Below are 15,248 nucleotides of genomic sequence, written 5' to 3'. Positions count from 1 at the left end.
CTTTGTAAATTAGACTTACTAAAACCGAAGAGAAATCATCCTCTTTGGCATTTTTTTTAAAAATCAAGGTGGCAAATCAGAGTTCCAATTGACTTTAGAGTTATCTGTCCAATTTCCTCATTGCAGAAATGAGCAGAGGCCCTGAGCATTTACTGAACGCCTTTTCCTGGGTCACATATACAAAATTAGAATTCCAGTGACCTTTGTCCTTTTAACAAAACACACTGCCTCTTAATGCCTCTATGTTATGTCAATTACTTCGTTCGAACTTGACTAATGTGTGGAGCAACCTCTAGAGACAAGCAGATTTAAAAATCATTTAGGCAATATTCTAATAACTGAAATATAAATTCCCTAATACTAGTAGTTTATACACATTTTTGCAAAGTTTGAATCTGTATAAAAATAATGAAATCATTAAGAAAAATACAAAGTAAAGATTTTCAGTTAGTATTTCTTTATAGATCAGAGTTCTATTTGTAGGAAAGCATTTGTCTTCATTAAGCTATCTTTTTCTAGCCATTCCAGAAGATGAATATTTTCAAAGTCAAGGGATCATGTGACTGGACTAACTTAGCAATATTCCACTCCTCTGAGTCATAGTGCTACAATTTTGCAGTGTGCCATATATAAGATTTTATTAAACCTTTAAGAGCATTCCAGTGTTTTATCTCTTCCCTATTTGGTTAAGAACCTCATCTTCTTATCTTACCTAAAAAACAAACAAACAAAAAATCCTTTAAAAGAAGAGTGATTACAAGCAGTAGCTGAAAAAAATAAAACTTTAAAGGACAGGCTACTGATAAAAGCCTGGGCTTTTTTTACTATTCAGAATAGTTTCACTTTCCAGATAAATATAAACATTAGAAATAGGATCAAGAAATCTCTATCCCAAATGGGATTAAAGATGTGAATTCCATAACAGTAATGATTCTGGGAGCCATAACTCTATGAGACGTGGAATCCGATAGGCAGGAAATACTTAAATCTAATTTTCCAGCTACTAGAAGTTAAAAAGGAATAAGGAGCCAAAAATATTCATATCAGCAAATTGTAAACAATATATATGTTATACTAAAAACTTAGGTTGAAGGTTGTGACTGGAAAACAATTGAGCTATTATGGTAAAATAGAGCCAAGAAAGAGGAAGGACAAGCTGTGAACTACACTTGCCAGATCCTTAGCTGTCTTACTTGGTTTGCAATTATTTCACATAATCAGATGTCCTCATTCTTCTGTGCATTTGTGAAGATCCTTAAATATAATGGTCTATTTAAAATTGTTTTTAAAAATGTCTTTGAAACAACTTTTACCCTACATGTCTAACATTTTTGTCTAAGAAACTTGCACTTGTGTCTCTGCATTCTAAGTAAATGTTGGGCATATTTTTGCTATTTTTAATTTGCTGGGCATTTGGGACATTCCTGGTATTTATAGTTTACTAATTTATTTCCTCATGTAAGCTCACCCAAGTTGGGATGTGCAATATATATTTTGAATCTTGATACCGCCCACCTAGGAATTACTCAACAGGTGCCATCCACATTAGTAACTTATCTTTGGATGAGGTTAAATTTAGTGTTGAGTAAGCTCCAACAAACTAAGTTCTGTTTTCCAGGACCAGTTTAGTCTCAAGCTCATCAAAGGAAAATAACCATGACTTCGAAACTTAAGATAAATATGAACCACAATATCTCAGTAATTATACTAATAAACTGCTAAAAGGACACATTCATACTTTTTTAAATATATGCTCTTTAGACTATGCTATTCAAAAGAATTATTGTAGGGATTATATATACATGCATTATATATATATATATGTCTCCACACACACACACACATATTATAGAGAGAGTTAAATTTTCTCCCAAAGTTGCGCACGTGCGCGCACACACACACAAAAACACACACACACACACACAAACACACACACACACACACACACGTGGTGAATTTTTCTTTATTATAAGGTAACCATGGCCAGCTGTGGTGGCTCATGCCTGTAATCCCAGTACTTTGGGAGGCCGAGACAGGTGGCTCACCTGAGGTCAGGAGTTCGAAACCACCCTGGCCAACATGGTGAAACCCTGTCCCTATTAAAAATACAAAAAGAAAAAAAAAAAAAAAATTAGCCAGGCATGGTGGTGGGCGCCTGTAATCCCAGTTACTCAGCAGGCTGAGGCAAGGAGAATCGCTTGAACCCAGGAGGCGGAAGTCACAATAAGCCAAGATCACACCATTGTACTCCAGCTTGGGTGACAGAGCAAGACTCTGTCTCAAAAAATAATAATAATAATAAATAAATAAAGTAACCATTAAACCATTAGAAAATCACATGAAAAGAAAGTACATTCATATTATCTAAAATTCTGAAGTTGTTATATTAATTTAAATTCCTCTAGTTTCTATTTAATATACTTTCTTTTCTACTTTGAAATTATTTACTATATTTGATGTACACAAAATAATACATGTAACACTTATGTAAGTTGTAAAAGCAGAATAATAGAGTGCATTATACCCCACAGAACTAAAGTCCTTCAAATAACTTGCCTCTACTTATGTGTTTCTTCCCTGTCCCAGCCATAATCCTTTCAGTGGTAGCTACTATGGAGAGATTTGTGTTTATACAAATATGTTACATACATACTTTTTCAAGTATCAGTATCTTCACCCCGTCATAACCTTTTATGACATGATACAGAAGCAAATGTATCCCCATTGTTTTCCAGAATCAAATTTTCCACACAGACCAAAATTTCCTCCTCTTCTACTTCCTTTAGGACGTCATATAGTCACTTACCACTTCATTTCCCTGGACCCTTTCCCTCTACTGCTTCCTCCTTCTCTGCTTACTTCCTGCCTTGCAAAACCTCCCCTCAACTCTGTCTTCTTCTCAAACTATTTATTTATTTTTTCTTCTCTAACAGTGTCTTAACAGGACACTCTTAGAAAAATTATTCATGACTCAATGTATATAGGCACTTCTCAGTTACTTCTTAACACATTATCACTCTACAGAAGATGTTCACATATATGTAGTCAATGCCTATCCAATTACCAAAAATAAATACCTCATTCCAGTACACCAGCTATTTAGCTGCATAATATTTGACAGCATGTTACACATTCTGCTCATCTTACTTCACCCTAACTTGCTGGGGTAGTCCAAGTATTAGAGCTTCAACTACAGCATCTTCCCTAAGGATTAGCAGTCCACATCTGTGATTGTGTTCCTCAATGATAGTCTCACTCTCTCAACATTCTTTCCCTTTCCTGACTCCTATACCTCTATCACATGAATATTTATATTTCCTAGAGTGAAAAACCTCAAGTTTCTTCTCCTGTGACTTTATGCAGACCTCCTGTAAGATTCCATTCTTGTCCATGGCTTTAACTATTACCTATTCTTTCAGTATATTCTAACCAATACTCTTTTCTGACCTTCAGAAACACATGTCTAATAGCCTAAAGTTACCTTCAAATTGGTGTTTTAATAGATACATCAAGTTCTACATGTTGAAATATGAATTCATCACCTTCCCCCCTCCACCTTTTTAAGACTTTTTTTTCTGCTTCTATAATAATCATCTTGTTTATGGTAATTACTTACCCATTCAAGCTAAAAAATTGGGGCCATTTTAAGCTCCCTGTACTCTCCATCACCCACATTCAACTGGACGCCAACATTTACTTACTTTATAATCCCCATGAAGCATCTAGGGTGATCTTTTAAAATATTTATATTAGATCATACCACAACCCAGCTTTAAAAATCTTCCAAAGGCTCTGTGACTGAGTTAGAATGCCATAGCAACTCCTTACTTTGGCCCTACGCTATCAGGCTTCCTTGTTCCCTTCAAACAACTCTCCTTGTGCCTAATCCACGGTTCTCTTCTATCTGTTTGTGGAATGCACCAAACTTATTCCACTCTCAGTCCTTTTTGTTCTTGCCTATGTAACTTTGCTGTTACTTATCTAAACATTTGCTCCTCCAGTTCTCAAGTGTAATTCATTCAAATGTCGTTATACCTTGTACTCAGTGCTCAGTAAATATTGATTACATGTGAATTACCTGGCTACTATGGAAATTTATCAATACATTGTAGATTCATACGACAAAAGGGATTTTTCTATCCTTAAAGGCTTAAAATGATTCAATAAAGGTTAGAAAGTTTAACATTTAAATAAAAACAATTTGTGATTAAAAATAGTAGCAGACCTAATTTTACTTTATCTTTTGTTATTAACCTCCAACGGCAACCAAAGGCCACAAAAGACCAGGTATACAGAAAGAGGTGGCCAAAGTAGTGCTATGAGTAAGTATACCACTCACTCTTACTAATGTAGCACCTGCCAGTGTTATGCAATCAAGGAACAGGCAACATCCTGTTTGGAGTAGATACATGAAATTCTTAAGCCTAGTCTTGCTATCATAATTATCTTTCCTTTTTGTTCTTGTCTGAATTAAAGTCTGGAATTTGTATTCACTAATACTGCTTACACAAATTCTTAAGAACAGAGGCAAAAATAATTCAATCAAAAAAGTTACATTTATTTCATATGTATTTTTTCCAAATCAAGATATTGAAGGCATGCCAAATTCAGATTCAAAATTCAACCACATCATAAAGAAATGAGGATCTAAGTCATTCTTAGTCAATATTCAATATGATTCCAACTAATGCTTTTTGGCTGGATAAACTACCTTTTTTATAGCATTTGCATTTCTCAGAGTTTAGTCTTTCTATTTTGTTTTAATCAGAAGTGGAAATATCAACATAACTTGCAAAATATCTGTAACATGATATTTTGCAGTTAACAGGAATAAGAAGTAATAAAAAATAACAGAGTCTGAAACTCAAGAGAATCTTTTCACAGACTTGTAGAGTCTCTAGAAACAGCTGTTTCAGATAAATAGGTAAAAACAGCATCTCTATTAACCATTGTTATGAGCTTTGCAATTTTTTTTCCATCACTAAGTATAAGCTTGCCTGTTTATTGAATTCTCTGTAATCCCAGACTCAAATTGGAATGATAGCCAAGTAGGTGAGAATTTCTAGACTTAAAATGTTTTATATTATTCAACACCTCCTCATGGTCAAAATAATGAAAGCAAAAGCTTTCATGTTGGGTTTAAGAAACATAATTATGGTTTCGGGGGACTATTGAGCTTTTTAACTGAAAGCCTTAAAAATCTTTTAACAGGTATTGATCTATACATGTGTCCTGTACAAAGTTTGTAGCAATACTATTCTGCATTGCATTTTAGTTTTGTTAATAAAGAATGTTCGCATACATACTTCATTGTCACATTCTAATTAAGGTTCATTTTACAGATGAGAAAATGAGGCTCAAAGAAGTTACATATTTTTCTCAACATCACACAGCTTATTACTGTATCAAGGTCTAAATGTATTCTGATTTGGCTTGTTCACAGTAAAGCCTCAGAAAACAACTGTAATTAATTCCCACAGAGTCATTTTTGTGCCCAAAGTAATTAGATCAGGAAGTTTTCTTAAAACTGAAGGATTGTATAGAAATCCTTTCTTTTACAGTGATTTTTTTCACAACCACATACACAGAGTTCATGACATTATAATAGGTCCTGGGAGTAATTATTTTTTATTTTTAAATTTATTTTATTATTTTATTATTTTTATTTATTTATTTATTTATTTTGAGACAGAGTTTTGCTCTTATTGCCCAGGCTAGAGTGCAATGGCGCGATCTCGGCTCACCACAACCTCTGCCTCCCTGGTTCAAGCGATTCTCCTGCCTCAGCCTCCCGAGTAGTTGGGATTACAGGCATGCACCACCATGCCCAGCTAATTTTGTAATTTTAGTAGAGACGGGGTTTCTCCATGTTGGTCAGGCTGGTCTCGAACTCCTGACCTCAGGTGATCCACCCACCTTGGCATCCCAAAGTGCTGGAATTACAGGTGTGAGCCACCACACCTGGCCAATTATTTTAAAAATAGACATGATAGTTAATCACTTTTAAAAATAAATTATGTTTATGATTCTGGATTTCAGTTTTCTGACATTAAGTAAAGCAGGTCAGCAGATTTTAAAAGTTGATAGATTTTTTTTATTCTTCCAAGTTTCTGACAACTAAGAACTCATTAAATTCATTTAAAATGCCTATTCTGTGCTGAAGAGTTTTGGAGAAAGCTTCATCTTGTGGATTTTGGCTGTCATTCCTGATTGTATCTGCTTGATGTAACTTTAGTTAAGGCATTTTATATTTCAGGTTTTCCTATAAAACTAAGTCGTGACTTTTTAATTAAGAAATAGATTTTTATCTCTGTAGTTTATTACTCTTTGACTTTATTATAAAACTGTACGTTTTTATTAGTTGACAAAGATAAGAGATAGGTGGGAAAGAGGCAGATATCCAGGCTGAAAGCTTTCTGGAAGAGACTATGAATCATATCTCAAAATCAGTCACTGCTCACCAGACTTACAGCAACATGCCTTGAGAACTATTTCCAGAAGTGTTGAAGAGTCCATGTGTTTACACTGGACTTTGTTACGAACAAAGAAAATACTATTTATATACTTTAAAATGCACATGGCAAGGCCTGTTCTTTAAGCCAGTTGTTCAGACAAAAATAATCCACTTAAAAGTAGAAATGAAATTTACTACCATTAAGACCAGTGTTAAATTAAATTATACAGAACAGCAGAACAAAAAAAAAGGCAAGGATCTAATAAGACATCTGGAAATATGTCATGTGTATATAGGAGTCACTTAATGATATTGATGTGCCTAAACTGAACCCACACAAATACATATGAGAGAATGGGATCAAATGGTTTCTTAAGCGAGAAGACATGCAGAAAAAAAATAATATCCATTTACAAATGCAATTAATTCTGGAAGTGAAGATCAGCATTATATATTGAGAATAAATATGATTCTTACCATCTGAGACTGACTTCTAGGACATCCATTGATATCTTCAACTTTTTCATTTGCTAAAGCCAAGAGATAAAATAAAAGAGAGAAAAAAAGAACGACATGCTTAAGCAATGAAGTGAAACACACACATGAAAACAGGAAAAAAATACCAAGCAAAAATGCTCCTGCTACATATATTCTGTCTTCCAAGCAGTACACAAGAAGACACACTTGTTAACAGCCGCTAATTCTACACGCACAAATCAGGCAAAAAAAAAATGAGTGAGAAGGAAGTTGCTGCTAATTCTTTAGCCTATGCCAAATGACTGCTGACATGAAGCCTTTCACAATTGTCCCTGTTGGATCAGGATACAGTTTCAAGGCATCTCAGAGTGTATGAGTTGCTCCAGCTAACGAAATACACACATGGGAGACATATGGTTTAATGAAGCATTCATTTCTGACAGTTCAATTCAAATGATTCAATAAAGGTTAGCAAGTTTATGTATATAAAGATACAGTTCCAGTTATTTAAAAGTATGGCCAAACTGCCTTTTTCAAACATCCTTACATAAACATTTTAATTAAATCAGGAGAGAGCTCCAGGAATCTCAGAGACACATGGACCAGTTCAGTAAGGCGCTTAAGTTAAGTTGTGCTTTACCAAAGAGATGGCAGCAGAGACTTTTATGCTTTCTTTCAGAAGGAAGGTCTTACCAATAATCTGGATGATTTCTGCTAGGAGTACTCCATCCGCAATGTCTTGTTGCAAGTCCTTGATCAGTCGCTTGTGGCCCGATTTTGCTAGGTAGTGGTTGGCCCAGTCAGTGTAAATCTGTTGAACAGAGAGAAGGAAAAAGTGAGATGGGGTGAGGGAAAAGAGAGACAATAAAATGCTGAAGACAAATGTTGGATTCAAAGGGAAGCTATTCTGGATCACATTCCAGTTTAAGAAGTCATAGCTCTAAAGGAAATAGTTGTAAAGTAATTTTTAAACAGCTCTTTCCCCAACTTATCTCTCGTTTCAAAGGGGATGATTCACTCTCAAAATTAAGGGCTAGTCACTTGTGACAAAGCAAAACTTCCCTCAGGGATGACTACTGAGGAAACTCCCATTGCAAATCAGTTTGGGTTTTCTCTCTCTTTATTGTTTCTATCATTTTGAAAACAATCCTGCCTGTTCATGTAAAAGAAAGCCACCTGGACTGATTTACATAGAAACATTACTATAAAAAATTGTGCTTCTCTGAGAAGACTATTGAATTTGTCATGTGAGATACTGTATGTGTGACAAGATTTTGGCATCATTTTATGAAATAATTACAAATACCTTCCTGTCTAAGATATTTTATTTGGATTGTCATCTTCCATTTAAGCCTCTTGAAATGTGTTTATATGAGAGAATAGAGGCAGCAAATGGAGTTATTACATAGAAATTACAATGCAGAATTCAGAAGTGAATTGTAAGGCACAAAATTGAGAATTTGACATAGAATAGAGGTGTCGCTTCAACAGCAGATCATGATATACAAAAATTTTACAAAAATAAAACATTGTTAATCTTTTCAATTAAGTAGAATACTTACTAATTTTAAGGGAAAAAATAAACATGAAGATTTCAGCTTCATGGGTGGTGCATATGCATATATTAGTGGATTTATTACAAGGCAGACAATGATGTGATGTAACAGAAAAATGAAATACTTGAAATGAGAATAGAAGAAAGAAAATAAGATATATGCTTGTAAAAAGTATGATTAGAAGCACTGGAATTAGAACTGGAAATAAAATAGAACCTGAGCATGAGAAGCGAGGAGAAGGACCTTCCTTGCAGAGGGTATGACATATAGAAAAGCCGACAGGCAAAGAAATCTAGGACACAGCTGTAAAATCTGTAATTGAGGCAGAATGTCTAAAATTAGGGAAAATTAGGCTGAAAAGGTAAGTTGCATTTTATAGTCATGAACACTAAATGCCAAGCATATTAAAAACATTTTAAACATTTCTCACAAAGCAAATTCACATTTAAAAAGTAATAATAATAAATCAGAAGTATAGAAACTAAAAGGTCAAAGTCTCCCCACAACTTTCAACCCTATTTTTGAATAATTTGGTATGAAGAGTTCTAGAATTGATGTGTCTACACCCCACTTCACACTATACCACAGAACACACACACACACACACACACACACACATATACCCATACACACACTAGATGACATTTTTAACCAAATCTGGCTCAAATTTTAAATATTATTTTACAGTTTCAAATTTATATGTAACAATATTTTAACAGCTTCTGTAAGAGCCATTTCATGTATATTCATCTATTGTTAATATTACATTATATATTATATCAATCCCCCAGTTGATAGATACTTAACTTGTTTAAATATGTTTCTATTACATCTAAAGTTGCAAGAGACAGCCTGATATATGTATCTTTCTGAACTCATATGCCAGTATTGTTATATGGCAAAAACCTACAAATGGGACTGCGAAGCGTTTTGAATGAATCTTGGGTCCAAATATTACAAGATTACAACACAGAACAAAAAGTGTTCGTTTCTATTAGAAAATACAAAGTAGTCCTACTGTCATCAGAAGACTAATACATATCTGGTGGTGATTAAGTTTCCTGAAAGATGTAAACAACTAGAAGCATCCCGTTGCATAAGAAAAATAAACGTGAGAGCAAAATTGCATCTCCTTTTATTAATATCCATGATATCTATGTTGAAGATATTGAAGGGTAAGAAAAATTAGTTGCATAACTGTCTCCTGAATTAGCACACAAATATGTGATTTTTAGGTAGATGCTTTTATTTGGTAATAATTTTTCTCAATTAAGATTTGCTTGGCCGGGCGCGGTGACCCACGCCTTTAATCCCAGCACTTTGGGAGGCTGAGGTGGGCGGATCACAAGGTCAGGAGATCGAAACCATCCTGGCTAACACGGTGAGACCCCGTCTCTACTAAAAATACAAAAAAATTAGCCAGGCGTGGTAGCGGGCGCCTGTAGTCCCAACTACTCGGGAGGCGGAGGCAGCAGAATGACATGAACCCAGCAGGCAGAGCTTGCAGTGAGCCGAGACAGCAACACTGCACTCCATCCTGGGCCACAGTGCGAGGCTCTGTCTCAAAAAAAAAAAAAAAAGATTTGATTATATTTGTATGATCATACATTTTTTGTACGGATTTTATACTCTTCAGAATTTAAAACATTGAGCATATTCTCCTTCTTTACACATCCTTTTAATGATAGAATTGTTTTGGCCTTCTAGTGGAAACTTCAGGTTGAGTCCGTGAGTTGTGTTGATCTCTCCATAGGCAAAGAGTGGGGCCATGGGTTGAAAAAGGATTCACAAGGGTGACGAGAATGAGTTCTGGAGCCAGACAGATCTGACCTGAGACCACTTACTTCCAGTGGGACCCTGGACAAGTAACTTAACCTTCAGATTCCTCTTGTTAAAAAAAAAAAAAAAAAAAAAAGTAAAAGAAGGAGAATGATAATACTTACATTATAGGATTGTGCCAGGACTAAATAAGATAGCACTTGTAAAGCATCTGTCGCAAAGCTAGTCATGAAAAAACATGCTTGCTATTATTATCATCACATGGCATCTAGTTTTATTTTGCTGTGATAGCTTTCCAACAAATATTTATTAAAGTTATAATTTCACAAAGGTTAAAAAAATTGAGAGGGCAGGCATCAGAAGACTAAAGAAATTGTACTAATTGCTTCTGACACTACTTCTATCACTAACTCTTCCTGCCTTCCAATTCACAGGTGTCATGAATCTGTCTGCATCTGAACTCAGGGAAATCTAAGTAAAAGATTGAGGCTGTCATATTCTCATCCAGGCCTGTAATGTCTCTATTGTGACACCACTTCCATCAAACTGTATTGCATTGGTTTTGTTTTATGATGACATTAATTATACACAAGTATGTGTTTAAATAAAAAACAAACTGATATGTACTAAAAGTGAAAATAAGAATGCTTTCATTCTCCAAATGCATGTCAACAGTTCCTTAGCCTTTATCCTAATTCATCCTGGGACTTAGGTGTGAAAACAAATGGGAGGCCAGCTAGCTGGCTTCAAGATACCTTGTTGTTAACACCTGTGTTTTAGCTCACCAATCATTCTTTGTTTGATCCAGGATTTCTTCCAGAGGAAGCTCAACCTTAAGGGCTTTGATATGTCCAGCATCTCTAATATCTGAAATTTTGCTCAGGCCATAGTTCTAACTTCAGCTGCAATCAGTGAGAGCAATGACTATATAAAGAAATTTAAAGCAAATTTAAAAATAATTGCTGCACACTTTATTTACTCCTTCTAATAAACAGCTGTGTCTTCCATAAGTAAAAGATACTTGAGACCCTCCAAGGAAATGACTAGAGGGGGAAAACCAGTGCCTTCCAGAAGGATATTATAATCTAGATGGTGAAATATTTCAAAAATTACAAAGTAACATGTAAACATATTTTAAGATATTATATACAAACATATTTCTGTCTTTCAAAATTGTATATGTGTAAGCTGAATAAAAAGGTGGAAAAATGAGTTGTGTCTTTAAGGAGACTTCAAGCAAAGGACACATGGTATATAAACGTATTTAAAACTCATCAATAAATTTACTGTAATGCTCTGAGGAGAGAGAATACAAACAACCTTGTCAACTGTGATTAGAATGTGATCTTTAAATAAATACAACAGGATGGTGAAATCAGGTCCTGAAATTGGATTTGAACTCCAAAATTGCCCCTGGTTCATTATCATAAAAATAATAATCACAGTATTTAACCTCTTAGCTTCAGCTGAATGAGTTATAAAATGTGCAGTAATGTGTCTTGCAGGATTATGCTATGAATTAATTATAGTTTTTTCAGTGAATAAATTGGTATAATTGGGAACAATATCAAACTAATCATAATTCAGTGTTTGGTAATTTTTGTAAAAGGGTCATTGAGGATTTTAATCATGAATGTTCTGGCTAAAGCTTCCAATACGGTTTATCTCTAGATATCTGAAGCCAGTCTTCTTCAACTGTTTTGATGAACTTCAATGTAATTAATATAAATATCATCCCATCTAATAATTTTATCTCAAGAAATTCAGAAGAATTAGTGAGATTGCATTTACAAGAGGGCTGCTTAGAAATTCTAGTACAATTGTATGCATAATCATTCATTTACCATAATTAAAAGTGATAAAAATCAAAGTTATCATGGTATATTTTACATTTATCAGTATGAATTTTAGGGTCTATCATGCAATAGCATATATTCTTTGAGGAACAATTCACATTGATGGGATGTCTGCTCTGCCACTTAATATTCGTGCAGACTTTGACTGAACATTGATTTTCTCTAAGTTCCATAGTATTCTCATCTGTAAAATGGCAATAATATTATACCCTACTGATATGGTTTAGCTCTGTGTCCCCACCCAAATCTCACGTTGAATTGTAATTCCCAGTATTGGAGGAGAGGCCTGGTGGGAGGTGACTGAATCATGGGGCAGACTTCCCCCGTTGCTGTTCTGATAGAGTTCTCATGAGATCTGTTTTTTTGTTTTGTTTTGTTTTGTTTTGTTTTTAAGTGGGTAGCACATCCCTGTTGGCTCTCTCTCTTCCTCTGGCTCCCACCACGTAAGATGAGCTTGCTTCTCCTTCACCTGCCACCGTGACTCTAAGTTTCCTGAGGCCTCCCCAGCCATGCTACCTATGGATCCTGCAGAACCGTGAGTCAATTAAACCTCTTCTCCTTATAAATTACCCAGTCTCAGGTATGTCTTTATAGCAGTGTGAAAACAGACTAATACCTCAACCAATGGAATTATTGTGATGATTTAATGAATTTATACTTTGGAATATGGACTTTCACTTAAAATATATATTGCTACATGATACATATTGTTATTAGTAACTCACTGCCTTAATATGAAATATGTTTCCATTAACCATGAGAAGTTTATTAATATTGTAAACCATTATTATTGTTAAACTCTTAAATCATAGATATTCATCCAAATATAGTTTACCTAACTAACTAAGGAAAATTGCAGGAAGTTATAATGACCTTGTAGCTTCATCATTTGCCTCTATGATATTTCTCTCACAGTACTCATTTCTCACCATAAGTATGAGGATGAAATAGAAGGCAACGTATATGATAACATATTTCTTTTGTGCAGTGAACCTGCTATGAAGAAACAACATCAGAAGAAGATCTACTCTGATTTTCCATGAAGTCCTAAACATTCGTGATGACTTTTTTTTAGTACTGACAGTATTACATACTATCTTTGTCTGTCACAGCAAGCTGCTCCTACATTTTTAAACATTATTTATTTTAGCGTTTGATTGACGTTTTGTAAGTAACCTACCACTCAGTTGTATAAAAATGATTATGACTATTTTTGTTATTCCATGTACTACACAGAGGTATATGTGTTTCAATGGGATAAAGTAACTTATTTTTAAGGAATCATAAATAATCAAAGAAATAGGGAGAAGTAATAGGGGAAAGACTGCCTCTTCTATGAAGTTAAAAGTCTATTTGAATAAAAATACACTAATCTGTAACCTGATTAGAAAATATTATGATATAATCAGATGATTTAAAAATATTAGCTGAGCTAATGTTAACCCTGTACTTATTTAAAACATTACTGTTTTCCTTCAACATTCAAGCAGTAGCATTACATTTCTATAAGCACTGCTCCCTGGTATATTCAAATTACTGGCTTTGTAAAGTTAAATAGGTTCTTCTAAGCCATAACAGAAATTGTGTTGAAGACCAAGGATTTCTATGACAATAACTGGACTTCTATATCTTAAAAAATAGCAAAAGACTAAACATATAAAGTGCAACCAGAAATCATATCTTAGGGAAGAGTGATGAGTGAGGTTAAGTGTTTTTCCCACAAAAAGAAAAACTAGTACAGGGAAGAGAATTGGAAGGAAAAGGAACCCTAGAACAGACTGAAGAGGTTGCCTCTCTGGGCTGGGTTTCAAAGTAGCATTTGGACCTGAGAATGGAATCACAAAGGACAACATTGACCACAACAGTATAGGAAAGCAAACATTTTTTTTTTCTAATTCCCCAAGAGCCATATGGAATTTTCCAGAAGAAAGAAGTGATCCTAGAGAGCACTTGAAATCAGGACAGGAAAGATGCATAGAGCTGGTACAGAAAAGCAAAAAGGACACAGAAGATGTGATGATAGGTTAAAATAACTCGAGTTATGTATGACAGGCATCCTACCTTTGGGCACTCATCAGACAGCAGCCTTGGTGGGTAGCAATGGCAATGAGCAAGCTGTGTCACCCCTGATGCCATGATAATAGGTAACCACAATCAACAACTCCCCCCCTCCCCAGCCTATCACTGCAGAAAGAAAAGGAAGAATCTGGAACTGAATGAGCCTGGTCCTCAAACACTGAGTTTTAAAACAGAAGTGATTATGTTACTTTGAATTGAGAGAAATATATTTTCCCCTATGGTACAGAGAAAGAGGCTTAAAAGGTAAAGTTAAATATTTTTTCAAAGATAAAATTTTGTATACCACAGTTTTAAGACCCAAAAATTCAAAAATGGTAGGCATCATTGGACAAAGAAGGTTGCAAAATGACAGTGTGGGATTAAGACACAATACATACTATTTTTAGATGTTTTGAAAAGTTCATCACAGACTCGATCTGCAGTTGTTGTTACAGAACTGATATGACAAAAGATCTGTGAATGAGTGCCATTTCATGACTCTTGGAGGCCTTCTAGAAATCTCAATAGCTCATGTGGTATAATTATGAACTGAATCCATTAAAAGTTTTGGTAACATCAATATTATCACAATACATGTAATACATTCACCAACAGCTAGTTCACCTCAGTTTATATAGCTAGTTCACCTCAATTTTCACATCAAGGTTAAAGCTGACACTGTATGAAGTTTTTCAAAAATCTCAACTTTGGAGTTTGGTTTAAAAGTGAATATTAGTGAGTTGACTACCCCATAAGATCAGTGGATGGTCTATGAAGGCAAGTAAATTATAAAGTAAACATAAAGTGAAGTCTGATAATTTCCTTTTACTTTTTTTCTTTAATTCCCGTTCAGTCTCTGACACAGTGCTGTTAAATTTTATCTCCTTAACATCTCTTGACCCTTCCACTCACCCATTGCCACTATCATTGCCCTGGGTCACTTCTCATCGTCTCTCACCCAATTGCTCTAACAGTCCTAGAAACAGTTTCTGAGTGCAGGCAGGCTAAGCATTAAACTATTCTATACACTATAGATAGTGATTGCTTTAAAATGCAAATCTGATCAAG

The 15,248-nt window shown here is 34.7% G+C and overlaps 1 protein-coding gene across 2 annotated transcripts in view; it reads right to left on the bottom strand.

Moving 5' to 3' along the window:
- NAV3 (neuron navigator 3) overlaps positions 1-15,248 on the bottom strand; it is a 377,767-nt gene that overhangs the window by 266,273 nt on the left and 96,246 nt on the right. For both annotated transcript variants that reach the window (XM_025403242.1, XM_025403243.1), the window contains exons 2-3: positions 7,625-7,742; positions 6,932-6,984 (exon numbers count right to left, since the gene is read on the bottom strand). In XM_025403242.1, coding sequence (XP_025259027.1) covers positions 6,932-6,984; positions 7,625-7,742 — 171 coding nt within the window. The remainder of the gene's footprint in view (positions 1-6,931; positions 6,985-7,624; positions 7,743-15,248) is intronic.

The sequence above is a fragment of the Theropithecus gelada genome, chromosome 11 (genome assembly GCF_003255815.1).
Source record: "Theropithecus gelada isolate Dixy chromosome 11, Tgel_1.0, whole genome shotgun sequence".
Taxonomy (NCBI): Eukaryota; Metazoa; Chordata; class Mammalia; order Primates; family Cercopithecidae; genus Theropithecus; species Theropithecus gelada.
The sequence above is the reverse complement of the archived record's forward strand: the minus strand, read 5'-3'. Positions and strand labels throughout refer to the sequence as shown.